Raw genomic sequence first — 16,004 nt, forward strand, 5'->3', positions numbered from 1 at the left:
TCTTCTGCTGCCACAAAGCTCAAGTGAGAAAAATCAAAGGTAATTACTAAATTGGGATGTAGGAATTAATATTTGGATCACAAACTCTCATGGGGATCACATCTTCACCCACAGAAATATGCTTTTACTAATACCACAGGAGAATTAAACTTACCGGGCAACTGAGCATCTTCTCTTACTTGATACCAGGTTGTTGGTTTGTGTTTTTTTGTTTGTTTGTTTTTTCCTTGACCAAACAGTAAGAACCAAATATTTCTCCTTGTAGAATCATTAATGAAACAACACCAAAAAGCTATAAAGCTAACAGTTTGTTGGTTAATGCCAAAGAGTAGTTATGAGAGCAAGAAACAAATAATACAGCTTAATAAGAAGAAAGTAACAGGTCTCCCATTTAAGATTTTGCCATGTAAGAAGTTCCGTCTAAATAAAAGGCTTTGAATCATTCACAAACAAACCTTCCAGCTCAACCTCCCACAATATTATACTCAGATCCAGACTTCAGATGTAGAAAGAGACCCTTCTTCCTCCTTCATTTCACAATAATTCCGAAATCTAAGCATTATTCTTACAGTCTCTTAATGTTGTTACAGGACCAGACTGCCAGTGCAAAAGAAGAAATAAATAAATCATGTAACAACATAAACAAGGATCCTAAAAAAAAAAATCTATATCATTTATATAAAGAAGATGGAATTTTCTCATTGCATTGTCTATTAGAAATATCTTAGCAAGTCTAAGTTCTCAACAGTAATAACTTCCATAAGGCAGATTTGATTTATTAACACACCCTAGAAAAAGCCTCTACCTTTCAGCCCTAGTCCTAAAGTTAAGTCAGGTGTCTGCACCTCCTTGTCCAAATGCAAAACATTGGTATTTCCTATGTTAGCAAAGAGTTGAAATCCTTTGTAATAGCTTCAGCTGTGCAGTGCTGTCTGTGTGCAGAATGGCAAGAAGCAGCATGTTTTGATTGTGTTTCCCTTTAGCCTAAAAGAACCAGCTAGTGCCAAAACTTTGCCAGAAAAGGAGCACCTGCAGCTGTGGAGTTTAACAGAGCTGATCTTTGTAATCCAAAGAAGCCAAAAAAAACTCTGAAATACGGCATTATTTCTTTTTGCCGGGTAAACATATGGCAGATAGCATCAGCACATTTCAAGCGTTTCTGACTCTGTAATATTTCTGTACCCTGCCCTGCCTGCAAGTACCATGAGACAACATTTGGCCCCATGACAACAAATATTGTTTACCATTAACAGTTTCATAATTAAGGGTACAACATTTATCCTTCTGTAAAGTTCTGAACTAAAAACATTATTTAAAATGACACAGGAAAAATATTCCTTTTCTCATCTCCTTTTTGCACTAAAAATGGTATTTTCGTTTAATAACTCAACAGCCTGTATATCAAACTCAAGTCACCATGAGAAGTTTGAACACACCTGTACACAAAGCTTACAAAAGGACTAAGATAACAGCTCAAGTTGTAATAAGCTGTGTCTGAACCTATCACAGATGCAAACAGTGAGAAAAAAGTAATGCAAGGAATTCTGACTCTATTAAAAGTAAGTAAAAGGTCAGTACCCTGCAATAGGCTTTTTAGAGATGTGACCCAGAATGACTTCAGTGCAACCCCGCTTAACCTCCACGTAGGCTGAGTATAGCAGTGTTTCAATGTAAACTGCATTGCAGCTGCAGGAAGGGCACAGCTTATTGGGGTGCTCAATTCTTCTGAGCAACCTTGGAACATTTATCTTGCACCGACAGCTGTAAAATGACAGATCAGCTGTTAAGAAAATCCTCATCAACTCACAGTAATCAGGCTTCATTTTCCTGTATTTTCCCTGAACTAACCTATCCTGAACCAACAGAGACCATTTTAATGTTTATGAAAAAGGACCACAGACAAAACTCTTTTACAGGTTTAAATGAGAAGGAGATGACAAATTGCTCTGGCTTTCCTCCTCAGATGAAAACTCAACCAAGCAGTGACAGTAAAGCAATTAGCTGCTAATTATAATAAATGCACCATCTTGTGTAAAGGTTTTCCTGTTTAACTCTCTGCTCCTCCTCTGTTCTAATTCCTGTCCACGTGTGACCTTCCTAGGTCAGTAAATACAAGCAATTTTATTATCTGCATATTCATTGGAATTCTTAATACCAGGGTTGTAACAAATACACTCATAAACTCTGTACCTTTATAACTAAAGAACCTAAACTCACAGATTTACCACCACTCTCACAGAACCTGAGGCTATCTACCTTGCTCTGCCACAAACACACTGACAAAGTACTATCAAACTACAGGGAAAAGCAGGCAATAATTACTAAAAGATGCAATCTGTCTTCAAACATCGCTAAGAAAACCCATATTGAAATTGCCACTGTGAAGATAAAGGTGTAAAACACAACAGTCTTATTACTACCTAAACTAGGCAAAACTTTGAAACACCATTTTGCAGGAGCTGCCTCCAGTTAAATTAAACACCACCTTGTCTTCTAGTTTTCTGTAAATTAAGACTACAGAACATTACTTCCCCCTTCCCTCCCCCCCCCTTTTTTTTCTTCCTAATTTATGCAGTCACTGATCTCCTTTGTGAAGGACTTTTAGACTTGTGTGTGTAATAAGTATCTGTTATACTGGTTTATTTTAAATATTCTTTGTATTAAACTTCTTTATCCTTCTGTAAGTGTCTTTTGTTTGCCACTACGACATTACTGACCTCCCAGTCATACCTGAGCCTTTGAAAGGAGGAAATACACACAAAAATTAAAAGCAAATGGAACTCACTAGGTACAAACCACACACTGCATTTAAGCTTCCAAGACTGTCTGCCTGCTTGCCCAAGCTGCATCCACATGATAGCTTGAATCCAGAGATCTCACATTTGATAGTGTCACATCAGTAACTGTGTTATGGGCTATCAGTGCTTATAAAAGTATATTATTGATACGTTAAAAAAAATCTTAATTGCCACAAGTTATTTTGTAAGTCATTTTATGACTAAGTAAATGCACTAAAGACATTTCACAGTGCAAAAAGCTCCAAGATTCCAAGATATGTACTAATTTACTACTTATCTAATACATGACAGCACGAGCCACAGAACTTGAGAACATGAAATTACTCCTTCCATAAAAAAAATGTGGTTTTCCTTCAGAACTCTCTTTCAGGAAGATTATCAGCAAGCATAAGCAAGAACCTCAAAGTTTCAGGTTGTACTTGACTTATAAACACCTAATGAATAACTAAGACACCGTGTAAAACCTGGCAGAACAGCTGGGGACAGACTGTAAAGAACTGCTTAGTTTGAATCGGCGTTTTTGTACCTCCTACTTCTTTTTCATATAAGCCCTGCTGCACCTTAGCTATGAGAACTCATCAGCATCACAAAGTTACCAACTTCTTCCTTCAGGAACTGCAGACATAAACAGACTTTAGACGTGATACCACATAGCTTACAAGCTGTGAAAAACTGAAGCTACCTCAAAACTGTATTCAGAGGAAAACCAGCAGACTATTTCAGAATGTAACTGCACTGAGACCATAGATCATGCAAGTGTGCATAAATATATACACACACTGCTAGGTCAGCGAGCAAAAATATACATTAAGTTCAAGGCCTCCCTTAACTACCATCCTGGATCTAAAATGATAGCTTTCTTCAACCCTTCATTTTTTTTTATTTTTTTTTTGCACATTAGTACTGAAGCAAGGCAGACTGCACTCATATATACTTTTGATACTCTAGATGAAGCTATCCCAGCACTTCAGGACACAAGTTTTCCAGTTTAAACAGGCCCTTAAAGTCACTGAACTGAAACGCAAGTACTGCAAAATGTTACCCCTAACTCACAGGTTCTTCGGTGGTTTGTTTTTTTGTGTTGTTTTTTGTTTTGTTTTTTAAAGCTTTTGGTATCCTCAACATCTTACACAGCAGTAATTTTGTATTACAAATGAAATCCTTGCAGTGAGATATTCAACAACACTAGGGGAGACAGCAAGGATGAAACAGCATGCTTCCAAAAAGGGAGCCTGGTTCAAAGAATAGCAAGGAACAGCGAAGTTCTGTACACAAATCTGGTTGCGGTAAAAGTTAAGATGCTGGGTACCAAAGATGGGTTAAACAGCAAGAGGAAAACAAGGGCTGAAGAAGACAGCAGACTGGGCTGTGGACCTTTCAGAGTGAGTATTAAATAAAAAGTCTGTTTAATTCAGACAAGAATTTCCAACAGTAACATTCCTTAGGTGTGCAAACAAGAAAAATCCTGGGCAGCGAGGCTTAAGAAGATTAGCGTAACGGTTTTTAAAGGCGCGTTAGGTCCTTTCTACCTGTGAAGTGTCCCCCACAATTTGGAACTGAGCTGTTCCAAACTCAACACCACAATTAAGAGAAGCTGCATCTCCTTCACTGAAACAAACTGGGTTTGCCAGTGCTAGGAAATCCCGCTCCTCCAAGTAGCGGGGCCTCAGCCCAGCTGATGTGACCATAGCTCACCACAAGAATGCAAATATCTGTGTCACCAGCTATTATAAATGTGGCCCAGCCCTGAAAAGCGGAAGCGTGCAGCACCCCTCAAGACAGGAAAGACAGTAGCACAGGCATAGGTGGTACCTGGAAGTCCCATAAAACACAGCGTACGCACAGGCATTTTCTGGAAATCCACTACAACTTCAACATCAACAAATCATAGCAACAATGGAAATACCATAAACTGTAGTCAGAGTACCCATAAATACCACTACTAGCATTTCCACCCTTCCCACCACTTGGAACAATGCATCTGCTTTGTTGCTGCATCGAGATGTTAACAGGCAAAGTTCAGCAAAGGAGAATACTTTTCCAGACACATCTTGCACCAACTGGAATCCACAATCACTTTTTTGCAGGATTAGAAGAATCCATAAATCAAACAACCACACCCACAGGATCTTTTGCTCAAGAAATGAAAGGCAGACTCCACGTGGTTTGGAGAAGGATGACAAATCACAAAGACATCTATATTCTTGGAAACCAAAGCAGCTAGTAAAAAAGCTCTGCAGAAATTACAACATACCAAAACCATCAAAAATGGCTGTATTACATACAAGTATTTTAATTGTTTTTATAACAATCAGTAAATCAGAAGTCCTAGGCAAACTAGACATTTCGAACACAGTAAGTCTAGTTGTTGCTCCTACCTGATGCTTCAATTCCACAATTCAATGCAGCTAACTCTTTTTCACAATACTACTCTCAACTAAATTTATCCATAAAGAGAATTCTGAAACCTGTACTGTCTTAGACACTTCAAATAAAAAGGTCTTGTTCTATGAGTGAGAGGAAGGAAAATCTGATAGCAGCTCATAATTTAGACAGTTTTGAGAAACCTGGAAACTAGCTGAGATAACATAAGCAACATAGAAGTTGGTTAACAAGGTGACTTCTGGTGGGCTGGAAAAGCTAAACACCTTGAGGTGCAAACGATCTTCCTAATATTTGCTGAGTAATATTTTAACGGTTCTTGAGATAAATAATGCAATGCTATCTTCTGAGATATCTTATCTTTTTCTGAACCAGTAAAGTATCCCATTAGCCCAATACACTTGGCAAATACCCGATAAAAACATTAAAAGTTTTTTTTGAACAGTCTACAAAAGACCACGTGTTTTTCTCTTACCCCACATCACCTTCTGCAGCTCCCCCCCCCCCAAGTTTTGTGCGTGTATTTTGCTTTCTACATTCTGAGGGGTGTCGTTTAAGAAATAAGTCTATGTTTTTCCCCTCCTCTGCACAACCTGTTTGTCCACACACCTTGTTTCCTCCAGAGCAGGGTTTCCAGCACCCCTCTGCCCTCTCAGGGGCCGCACTGCTGCCAGCACTGGGTGCCTCGGCAGGAGCAAGACCTGCACTGCAACATCCGCACACCGCTCACCGCTGTTTCTTAAGAAAAACTGAAAACATCGCTCTGCAAGCGGGCTACAACTGCACCTCCACGGAAAGCGTATGTTTGGCCTCCTTCACAACCCCGCATGCCGCTCCAGCCGGCTGTGAGCGTCCATGCGGGCGGTTATTGCCACTGCACGTCCAGCCGGGGGTGGCCGGAGCCAGGGGCTGCTCCCCTGCGAGCCCCGGGCACCACCGGAGTCCCCCCGAGCTCCCCGAGCCCCACAGTCGGCCCCACACCGGCGGCCCCCGGCCCTGCCGCCTTCCCCCGGCCCGCGGCTCCCGGCGGCTCCGCCCGGTACCGGGCAGCCCAGCGGAGCCGAGCCGAGCCGGTCCCATCCCATCCCCGCGGCTCACCCAGAAGGGCTCGGAGGCATCGGCGCTGCACAAGCTCTCGATCCCCATGGAGCCCGCAGCGCTGCGCTTTCCTCCTCCACACCTCGCCGTGCCCGGCCGGCGGCACCCCAGCAGCACGGCCCGGCACGGCTCGGCTCAGCACGGCTCAGCTCGGCCCGGCACCACCACGATTGGGCTCCGCGGTCACGGGGATGCCGAGCCCCGGCGGCGCCGCCCGGCCGCGCTGCGCAGCCCCGCCTCGGCCGAGGGCGGGCGGCGGGAAGGGAGGGAAGGGGAGGGGAAGGGCGGGGAAGGCAGAGAAACCTTTTCAGTAAATAAATTTCCCCTAAAATCCAACCCAAAGCTCGCCTGGCGCAACTTGAGGCGTCTCATCACTTGATGCTTGGGAGAAAAGCCTGCCCCGACCTACAACCTCCTTTAAGGTCACTGTAAAGTGTAACGTGGTCTCCCTTGAGCCTTCTTTTCTCCAGGTTAAACATCCCCAGCTCCCTCAAACAGTCCTCATGGGAGCTGGTTCCCTCCACACTCCTTATATCTGATTTAAAACCCATCGGTTAAACATGTATTCGCGGCATCAATGCTCAGCTGACAGGCTAGTGTACCAGAACAGACCTGCTGGAGCATGGATGGCCCATGCGTAGGAATGGCATCATACACTGATGTATGAAAAAAAGGGGCACCAACATTTGAAGTTTCCTTATGCAAGTTACATAAAGAACCTCAATTTAAAATGCTCTTTTGTGTCCACAGCAACTGCGGTAGTGGAGAAGTTATTCACACAGAGACAGGTCTCACTGGGCTAGTGTAAAAATCAGGCATCACACACACACACCCCAAAACAAACAAACAAACAAAAAAAACTATCACAGGTTGATTCTGTACTCACCTGCACACTTTCATGGAACAAAGCTGTGCTCACTCATCATCAGCCCTGGCCAGACTGCCCGTCCACCTGCAGCATTTCTGGTCTGTCTCTTCAGCTCTCTCACTCCCAGGATGCCAGGCCAAGAAGCAGAAGCAGCAGCGTTCAACTCACACCGAGGTCACATATCCCCTTATGAAGAGAATTACCACAGAAAGATCAAAACCAAGAAATGGTTTTCAGAAAGAAAAACCAATAAATGGGTGTCAGAAGCTATACTCAATGCGCCAGTTTAACCCATGCCTTAGTTCATACCATGTTCAAATCTTTACAGTACTGCAAGAGAACAGATAAATGTTCATTCCCCTAATTTTAATTAAGAATTTCTGTCCTGTTTTGTACATTCTCTAAATTCATCTCAAAATCCTATTAACTACATTGGTGGGTTGTTGTTTTGATGCATTGATGCTCACTACATCTTCCGTTCAAAAAGTTAAGTCATAGTTCCCCCTGTGTGTTATCCTCTTGCCCCTGGGCTGTAAGGAACAGTTTTTCTCTGGTGTGATCGCAGCACATATAAACATTAATAGCTCTGACAGTCAATACAGGGTAGGAGCTCCAGTGGTTAAGCTGGAAGAACCTTTTTAATAGCACTATTAATAGCACACTAAGCTAGAAAAAAAAAAATCTAAATGGATAACACAGCCTGTAAGAGCTTACACTTTTACACATACTCTGTGTACGATAACAGAATATAAGCTTATAGCTGAAGTGGTACAGCAGAAAATTATCTGTCCTTGAAGGGGCCGCATAGCAGCCCTGTTGTGGAGGCACTCCTGCAGGTGGCTGCTGTGTGAAAAGAGCAGGTTAACTTCAGCATTAACTCAGAAATCTTTTTTCTCTGAGTTGTATTTCGTGCTTCCTTTCAGATATTCCTTGGAAACTCTGAATATAAATGTTTGCTTTAAGAGGAAACATTGGTAAAAGAAAAAAAAAAAAAAAAAAAGCTGGCACTCCTTAAAGGCCGTAGGGGCTTGCTGCTTGAGACGACTCATATTTTCCCCCAAGCCCGGCAGGCTCTGCTCCATCTAGACCATGACAAACCCAGGGAGCTCGCCCACACTGACAGCATTTCCCTGGGGAATATTTCATTCGCTTGCAAAATAAACAGCCACCTCCTCACAGCAACACGAGGCACGCATGCACGCCTCCGCACAAAGCAGGCACACGAGAGACCTTGTGCGTGCAAAACCCACAGCGTCCAGCGGCGTTTTGGCAAAAGCCTTCAGTTAAAAGCTCGGCCTTGATGAGCCCTTTAACGAAAGATTCATCTCTGAGACACGCAGCGTAAAACTTATCAGGGAGAAACTTTCTCCATTTATTTTTTTTTCTCCCTGTTAATAAAGGGAGAAAGCATTGACAACCTTCGAAATTAAAAGATTCTTTTCAATAAAAGGATTATTTAAAAAAAAAAAAAACAGCCCCCACACAGGACACCTGCCAGTACCCCCGCTCCCTCAGAGGCGGGCAGCACCCATGCCCCCCTCAGCCGCCACGTTCCCACCCTTCTCCGCCAGCGCCTCAGGCAGCATCGCCCCGCCGCCATTCGCCACCCTAAGGCCCCGCCCCGCCCACCGCGCAGCCCAATTGGCTGACGGGCGCCATGAGGCAGGACCACCAGGCTGCTGTCCCCTGCTGCCGCGCTGCGCATGCGCACTGGGGGGTGTTACGGTGGGGGCCATGGCGACGGTGGTGGAGCTGAAACAAGGTGGGGGCGGGGCGGGTACCGTGAGGGCTGTGAGGGCGCCCTGAGGGCTTTAGCGGGGGCTGTGGTGTGTTTGGGGGCTCTGCTTTTATCTGTAACGATCCCCGTGTTGGTAGGAGCGGTATAGCCGCGGGTACGGGTATCTTCTGTTAATTTCCTTGCGTGCTGGAACTGTGGTGGTGGGGTGGGAGTGGGTGTCCCGGGACGCGCCTGGCTTTATGTCCGCTGTTTTTTTGTGGTAACAGCCCTAAAGGAGGCGCTGGAAAAAAGAGGTGTCCTCGGGCAAATAAGAGCAAACATCAGAGCTGAAGTTTTTCACGCGCTGGATGACCAAAGCGAGCCCCGGCCGCCGCTGTCCCGTGAAAATCTCCTCATCAACGAGCTGGTCCGGGAGTACCTGGAGTACAACAAGTACAAGTACACGGCGTCGGTGCTCACCGCAGGTAGGGGGCCGGGCGTCGGCTTTGTCACCGCTGTGCTGGGGTGTCACTGTGATGTACTGAGTAATTGCACTATGGAATTAAGAGGTGGGAACGAAGTGCACAATCTCTTCTTTCCCTGGAAGTAAGTAACCCGTGAACGCTTTCTCCACCACCTTATTTGCAGCAGTAAGCCAAGTCATCCCATTAGTTTTCAAGAAAACATGTTCTTTGCAGCTTATCCTTGAGGTAAATAGTATTTACATTGACCAAACAGTTGATGCAAGAGCAAGAAAGTTTGCTAGCAGCCTCCAAAACCAAAATAGCTTGCTTTTGTACTGGAGAATGGCTAACTATTTTTAAAGTGGGTATCACAATTTTCTCATTGGCATTTGGATGAAATAAAAATATCAAATCCTGCAATTAAAAAATAATCTTTAAAGAATAATTTAAACTAATCTATTAAAGTAGTTGATAGTCTGGATTACAGCAGTTCCTGTGTATAAACTGTGAGAAATGTGATTAGATGTCCTTACATCTAATCGTCATTGTCTTTACAATCTAATCCTTACATACAAAAAAAGATATGAAGAAGGACCCTATTTTTGAACAACAGCAGTTAGTTGTTACTGGCTGTGCTAAAATACTAATAATTGAGAGCTACAATGTTTAAATGGTAGCTATAATTTAGGTGGTACAGCATGTAGTTATGCTTGTACCTATTGCTAATTTGTATTTGAAATTTGCAGTTTTGTAATTGGGCTTAGATGTGGTAATTGCATTTGCTATATAAGAATTTGACGTTTTCATACTATGAAAATTACAGACACAAAGGTTCATCTCAGTGAGAAGAGGGAATGGAGACAGTATGTGTTAATGGATGGAATCAGTTTAACAACAGTACTTCTTTAGAGGAAGTTGTTTGCCTGATTAATTCATCTTTATACTGTAAACTTTAATACTTTTCAGATCTACCTTTAGAGTGAAGACTAAACCGGTAGTATGCCACTTTAAATTATATTAGTATGAAACAGTAATACTTGTGTTCCCTGAAATTACTGTATAGGGTCTAAAAACTGAGGTGAGTGGTCTGATGTAAGTCTCATGAGTAGTGTCGAAAAGTTAACTGGTGATGCTTTTTTTTTTTTTTTTTTTTTTTTTTACCAGTCTTAAGAATTGTGGGGAAATTTCTTTTCCAGAAGCTGGCCAGCCTGAAGTGCCCTTGGATAGACAGTTTCTTGTCAAAGAGCTGAACATCGTTGAAGACGCAAATGCAAAATCAGTGTAAGGATTGATTTTGGAATGCACAGTGTATTTTTTCTGCGTATATTTCCCCTTAGTGTTTGTGTGAATCGCATATAAATGTTCTCACCAACTGAAATGTGACTATATCACGTGCCTATATGCAGCTAATATGCTGGGTTCAAACTCACAGTGTCAAACAGAGGGCCATTTTCAAACATACTCCAAACTACGACTAATTCTACAAGTGCTATAGAATGCATTCTACAGCTAGTGTACTTGCATACCAAACAACAAGTCTCTTAGCGCTATAGTCTTTCCTTCAGTCAGAAGCAGAAAACATGTTCTGTGCATATCAGCAAGTTGATTTGTAGAGCAATAAAAAGATAGCACACGCTGAGATCAGATATAAATTCACAGTGTTCTGATACAACTATTTCATGAGATAGTGTGTTAAGCAGGTATAAACATGTCCAGTGGGTCTCTTTAGTTTGGTCTCAAAGAATCTGCCTCAGGCTTTTAGTAAAAGTCAAGTTTGGGGTATGCAGTGGTGTTGTGGGCTCCGGTGCAATCCTCTGTATTGCATCAGTGAGAATGTGGCTCTGCGTTCATGTGCTAAGCGTGCTCTGGTTCACCCTACAGGAGCAATCTGGAGTTTAGTTGAGAGTGTCTCTTAATGCAAACTTTTTGGGAGAGCGGTGGTCTTCAGAGGGAGCTTAGATCTGTGCTTCTTTATATAATTACACCTGGCATAATGTATTTAAATAATTAGAGGCATCTGAACATACATTAAGAGTGAACATTAAGGTCTAAGAACTTAGGAGGAAAGGGTGGTTTTATTAGTGCTCGGTATTTCATTGGCTGCTTTTACTTTTCTGTCTTGAGCAGACCTCTCTTGTATGGAATTATATCTCATTTCTTACGTGGTGGTAAAGAAGAAAGTACCCAGAGTATCCTGAAAGGGTCTTCGCTGAGTTATCCAAGGCAGAACCTCGGCAAACCACCTACTGAGCAAAATCAAAAAGGTAGGTGTGGGAATGCAGTCATTTTTGCAGAAGTTTGGTTTGCGACTAGATTTTGTATGAGATACTTGTGCTTATAACTACATAATCATGCAGATGGACGCAGGGTACATCCTTCTCCGTGCAAGGAATGTTTTGAACTGACACCTTTTTTATAAAAATAAAAAATAAAAATCTTCAGTAGAACAGTGTTTACACCTCAAAATACCATTGAACTCTGTGACCTGACCTTAAATGTTGCTCATATATTTGTTTAAGAAAAGTCCTACTATATCCAATTAATTGATTTCTAAAACTAGCTCTGTATGTTCCTTTGAATAAGCATCCAACTTAAACAAGCTTTTAGGCCTGCTTCTCTTCTGCTGGTAAGCTAATGAGACAGCTTGTACAGAATACAAATCTGATTGCCCTCAGAAATGCTCGACTGGCATTCAAATGTGTCAGCAGTTGAACTTTCATTCTAATATGGAAAGATACGTTACTTAAAAAGGCATTTTTAAAAATTGGAGATGGCAAAACCTGTATAAATTTTCAGCAGTGCAAGATACTGTGAAGCTCCTGTTACCTTGCAGTAGCTGTAGCTATTTGTTAGCTACTAAAGGGAAGGGGAATTATTTAGCTTTATTCTGTTAAGTCTTTTGGACTCTTAAAGACTGAAAACTCCTTTAAATTGAACAGTTGTGCTAACTAATACATGGTAGAATATCTGATATGCCATTTATGCTTTTAGAAACTGAGATTTACTGCTGCAGTTGCTGGTAAAGTCCAGAATATATCGATAACCTGATTCTCAGTATCACAAAACTCATCTACCAATTTGTTTTCCCATTTTCTTAAAAGTTAAACTGGCAAGATTGTACTTCTTACACTGTTGCAAATTTGGAAAGGGTAAGGTAGAGATAGTCTTATCACGTTGGGAATTTAATATAGGAATTTAACCCAAATTCTCAGTAAAATATATTAAATAGTGGGCATATCTCTTTGTTTCCCATCTGTTCTAACTTGATTTCTATAGAACATTCTTAATTCTTTAGCTGTCAATTCTGCATTTGGGCATGAATGTTTTCTACGCATGTAATTCACTTTGACTTCACTTCTCAACAGTAGAACACTGATAGATTTTTTTCCCTTTCTGGTCTGCTCTTTGCTGGTTTAGTATTAATACTGCCTATGTTATAGAATGAAAGGGATCAGTAGTTAATTTTTATTCCTTAAAAGAATCTGCTTGGCATATTACTTCACTTTCTACTCTGTGAGAATTTGGGCCATTGAGTACTATCATGTTACTAGTAATAGTAATATCATCTATTACTTTTGTGTTTAAAAAAAAACAAAAACTGAGGTCTGAGATATTATTACAACATCTAAGAAGCATGAGAAAAGTACGAAATAAGCACCTTTTCTTAATTCATGGATACAATATTGTTACCCTTCTGCCAGAAGGGGGGGCTGAAGAAGTAAAATTTCAATGTCAAAACTGCTGTAACTGTAATTTTCTTGTTAGAAAATTCTTATTCCTATTTTTTTTAAATAAATTCAGTACTATAGAGAAGTCTTAGACAAGATTTTTGAATAAAACTTTGTGCCTCAGTTTCAAAATTGAACTTGTGCATAGTCATCTTGTCCTGTTGACTCCAATACAATTTCACATAGGGATAAATTGCTTAGAGTTGGTTACAAGACAGGATTAATCATAAGGCATGACAGCACATTGCACTTTGAACTAAACAAACATATAAAAGTAGACTTGTAATATTTTTAACCTTTAAGTTACTATAGTCTGAAATCACTTTTTGCATGTGTTTATGGAATGTTAGTAGAGACACAAAAGCTGAAGTGGGTTTAATATACTCCCTGAAATGTGTTTAAAATACTAACTACCTAGCTGTTTTAACTAGGGTGCATACTAAGGTATTCAAGTCCGTTCATCTGCACAACGTTCACAATCTTGTATCTAACATCTATCTTGCTTTTTATATTAAAAATTGTCTTGCTTATGTTGCTGAATAATTATTCCAATAAACTGGTGCAAAGACTGGGGGATCCTGATACAGATTGTGCAATTTCATGTTTCTGTTCATTGATTTACTAAAGCAGATTTGAAGCTGTCTACAATCTAATCTTTTGTCATGCAAAGCTCTTATCTCATACAGTTGTATGGAAAAAATATATTTATAAAGTTGCTTGGGCTTCCTATGATGATATTCTATATCAAAGTTCATAATTTAGAAAGTAACATATATGTTTGGTTCTCCAGATGTGTGAAAACATTTTTGTCTGTTTCATTTTTAGATAGAATTCCAGAACCAGGAAGGATGGCCGGCACCAGCATTGAAGAGCCCCTTGTTTTACAAAATATAAATAGATGATATCTTTCATATATTAATTTCTCGTGTAAAGCTCTTTGAGAGTTAATTTAAGAAATTCTTCTTTAAATTTCTCCATTATTTCCAGTGGGACCATTTCATTTTGTTAGAGCTACCCATAAGACATAAAGATGGGGTCTTTCTTGCTGCCAATGAAAAAATATTAACCAAGGCCCTTTTCCTCCAGTGCTAATAGAAGGAAAACTGTATATGAAGTCAGATTAATTGAGCCTGTGTCTAGAATTGGGCCTAAAAATATTCATTTTATAAAAATAAAAACTTACTAGATATTGTATAATTTTCACACTTTTATTACTATTTTATGTCTTAATGTGTCTTTCCTGGTTTTCTTAGTTTTATTGTGTTTGGTATTTTGAAAGAATTCAAACTAAGTATTTTAATGATTCCTCATCATTAAGAAGCAGAAGAAGCTGCTACTTTCAGACAAGTATGGGAAAATGAATTTGAAAATAAAATTAAAGTGTTTTGGAGGAATAGTTGTTTTTATTTCTCCGGAAATGGGGACTATATTTATCTTTATGCCAGCAAACAAGTGAGGGTAAGCCTTTTCCATCTGGAGTTGCTATAAATTGTATGGTGTAACACTAAATATACAGGAGGGAGGGGAACTTTGTTTGTTTATTTCCCCAAATGACATGAAAGTCAAAGCCAGGCAAAGTTAAAAATAAAAATAAAGTTGATAATAGATTACTGATTCCCATAACTTTTTTAGCTGAGGTATTTTTATGTTTTGAGATGGCAGAAGCAGACTTTATACATCAAAAAGATCAGGTTATCTATTTTTCTTTTTTTTTAAATAAAATGTATAGATGTTAATTTTTCAGTGATACTAAGAGGAGTTTTGTGTAAATAAAATTTTAGGGTTGAGTTCTCCAAAATCCTTAAATTGTTAAATAAACAGTACAGTAAGTGTTTGGGGAAAAAGAGAGGAAGAGAACACACAGTTTGCAAATGTTAGTGAAAGGACCCTGAGTTTTACAGACTCTACAAAGTTTTGCCTTAGTCATCATTTGAACCAATTAGCATTATAGGTGTTGTGGTTTTGTTATTTTTTTTGATTTTTTTATAAGCAGCCAAGGCACTAGTCTAATGTGAAAGTGCAGAGAACCATTATGGCTTTAAAGGAAGCTACATTTATCCATTTCAAGCCTTAGGAGTGAGCTCATCACCTTTGACTGGCAATGCTGCCAGCTCCCCATTTGCTTATTTATAAGTACCTCAGGACTGTTTCCAAAAGGAGAGGACTTATGTTTGCAAATTTATCTTAATCAAATCCATCTTTAAGTCTTTTGTTGCTTTGCATCAATTATTATTGACTACTGGGTCAAGCAAGCAAATTTATCTCTGTGTGCCCTCAATGTTTGCTGTGTTAACACCACTATCACTTCAACTACTTAGCTGAAGAGCCGTCTCTGTAAAAGCCCAACCGTCATGGGAATCTGCCTCAATACAAAGACTCTTTCCTGACAATCTAGTGCAAATTACCATTCTATCTCTTAATTTCTCTATCTAAAAATACAGTAAAAAAAAATAGTCTGTAAGCTATTATTTACAAATCACCTTCATTTTGGAATGAGCTGAAAGTGCATCTGCGAAATTGCAAAAATTAACCTTTACAGAATGCTGGTAGGGTTGTTCAGGCCACAGAAATCCCTGAATTTTTAACTTTGGTTTTCCAGAGGTTAAATGATTCTCCATAACCTAGTGGGTCAAATTATTATCCATGTTTGGAATGCGAATTGTCTTTTCAAGGGCAAGGAAAATGCTCTACTGGAAAACACAGAAGCTACAACCTTCTATGCTATGCAAATCTTCCAGTGTAACCAAAGCCATTGCGTCTGCTTTCTATCTTCCTACCATAGATCATACAAAAGCTGCTTAGGTGTCATGGAGCTCCTTGGGAAAAGGACTTGTAATAGCTGAAATTAAAAATAGTTTTTGTTATGGTGGGAGAGGACAAAGGGAAGCTTGGTACCTGACCTTCCCAAGAACACAGCTCAGTATGCTCATGGTCTCCACAGCCATGAAA

At 40.4% G+C, this 16,004-nt stretch overlaps 2 protein-coding genes across 3 annotated transcripts in view; one reads left to right on the top strand and one right to left on the bottom strand.

Annotated features, from left to right (window-relative positions):
- Positions 1-8,526, bottom strand: part of LOC311445065 (multidrug resistance-associated protein 1) — a 57,708-nt gene extending 49,182 nt beyond the window's left edge. The window contains exons 1-2 of one of the 2 annotated variants that reach the window (XM_084536756.1): positions 8,377-8,526; positions 7,165-7,332 (exon numbers count right to left, since the gene is read on the bottom strand). Coding sequence is in view for 1 of the 2 variants with exons in the window: in XM_084536755.1 (XP_084392881.1) it covers positions 6,279-6,326 (48 nt within the window). In the remaining variant the exon portion in view is untranslated. Of the gene's footprint in view, positions 1-6,278; positions 6,466-7,164; positions 7,333-8,376 lie in introns of those variants that run through there. The other variant, XM_084536755.1, reaches the window with a different exon arrangement.
- Positions 8,527-8,729: 203 nt separating this feature from the next.
- CEP20 (centrosomal protein 20) lies at positions 8,730-14,449 on the top strand. Its single transcript, XM_084536763.1, has 5 exons — positions 8,730-8,908; positions 9,151-9,348; positions 10,524-10,608; positions 11,455-11,591; positions 13,881-14,449. The coding sequence occupies exons 1-5, from the start codon at positions 8,881-8,883 to the stop codon at positions 13,955-13,957; spliced, it is 525 nt and encodes a 174-aa protein (XP_084392889.1). The 5' UTR covers positions 8,730-8,880; the 3' UTR covers positions 13,958-14,449.
- The last annotated feature ends 1,555 nt before the right edge of the window (positions 14,450-16,004 follow it).

The sequence above is a fragment of the Aythya ferina genome (assembly GCF_964211825.1).
Source record: "Aythya ferina genome assembly, chromosome: 15".
Lineage (NCBI taxonomy): Eukaryota > Metazoa > Chordata > Aves > Anseriformes > Anatidae > Aythya > Aythya ferina.

Bases quoted from the DNA above. Each gene is read 5' to 3' on its own strand.
- CEP20 (XM_084536763.1), top strand. From the start codon at position 8,881: ATGGCGACGGTGGTGGAGCTGAAACAAG. The intron at 8,909-9,150 runs GTGGGGGCGGGG...TTGTGGTAACAG, and splicing joins GGTGGTGGAGCTGAAACAAG to CCCTAAAGGAGGCGCTGGAA. The intron at 10,609-11,454 runs GTAAGGATTGAT...TGTCTTGAGCAG, and splicing joins GACGCAAATGCAAAATCAGT to ACCTCTCTTGTATGGAATTA.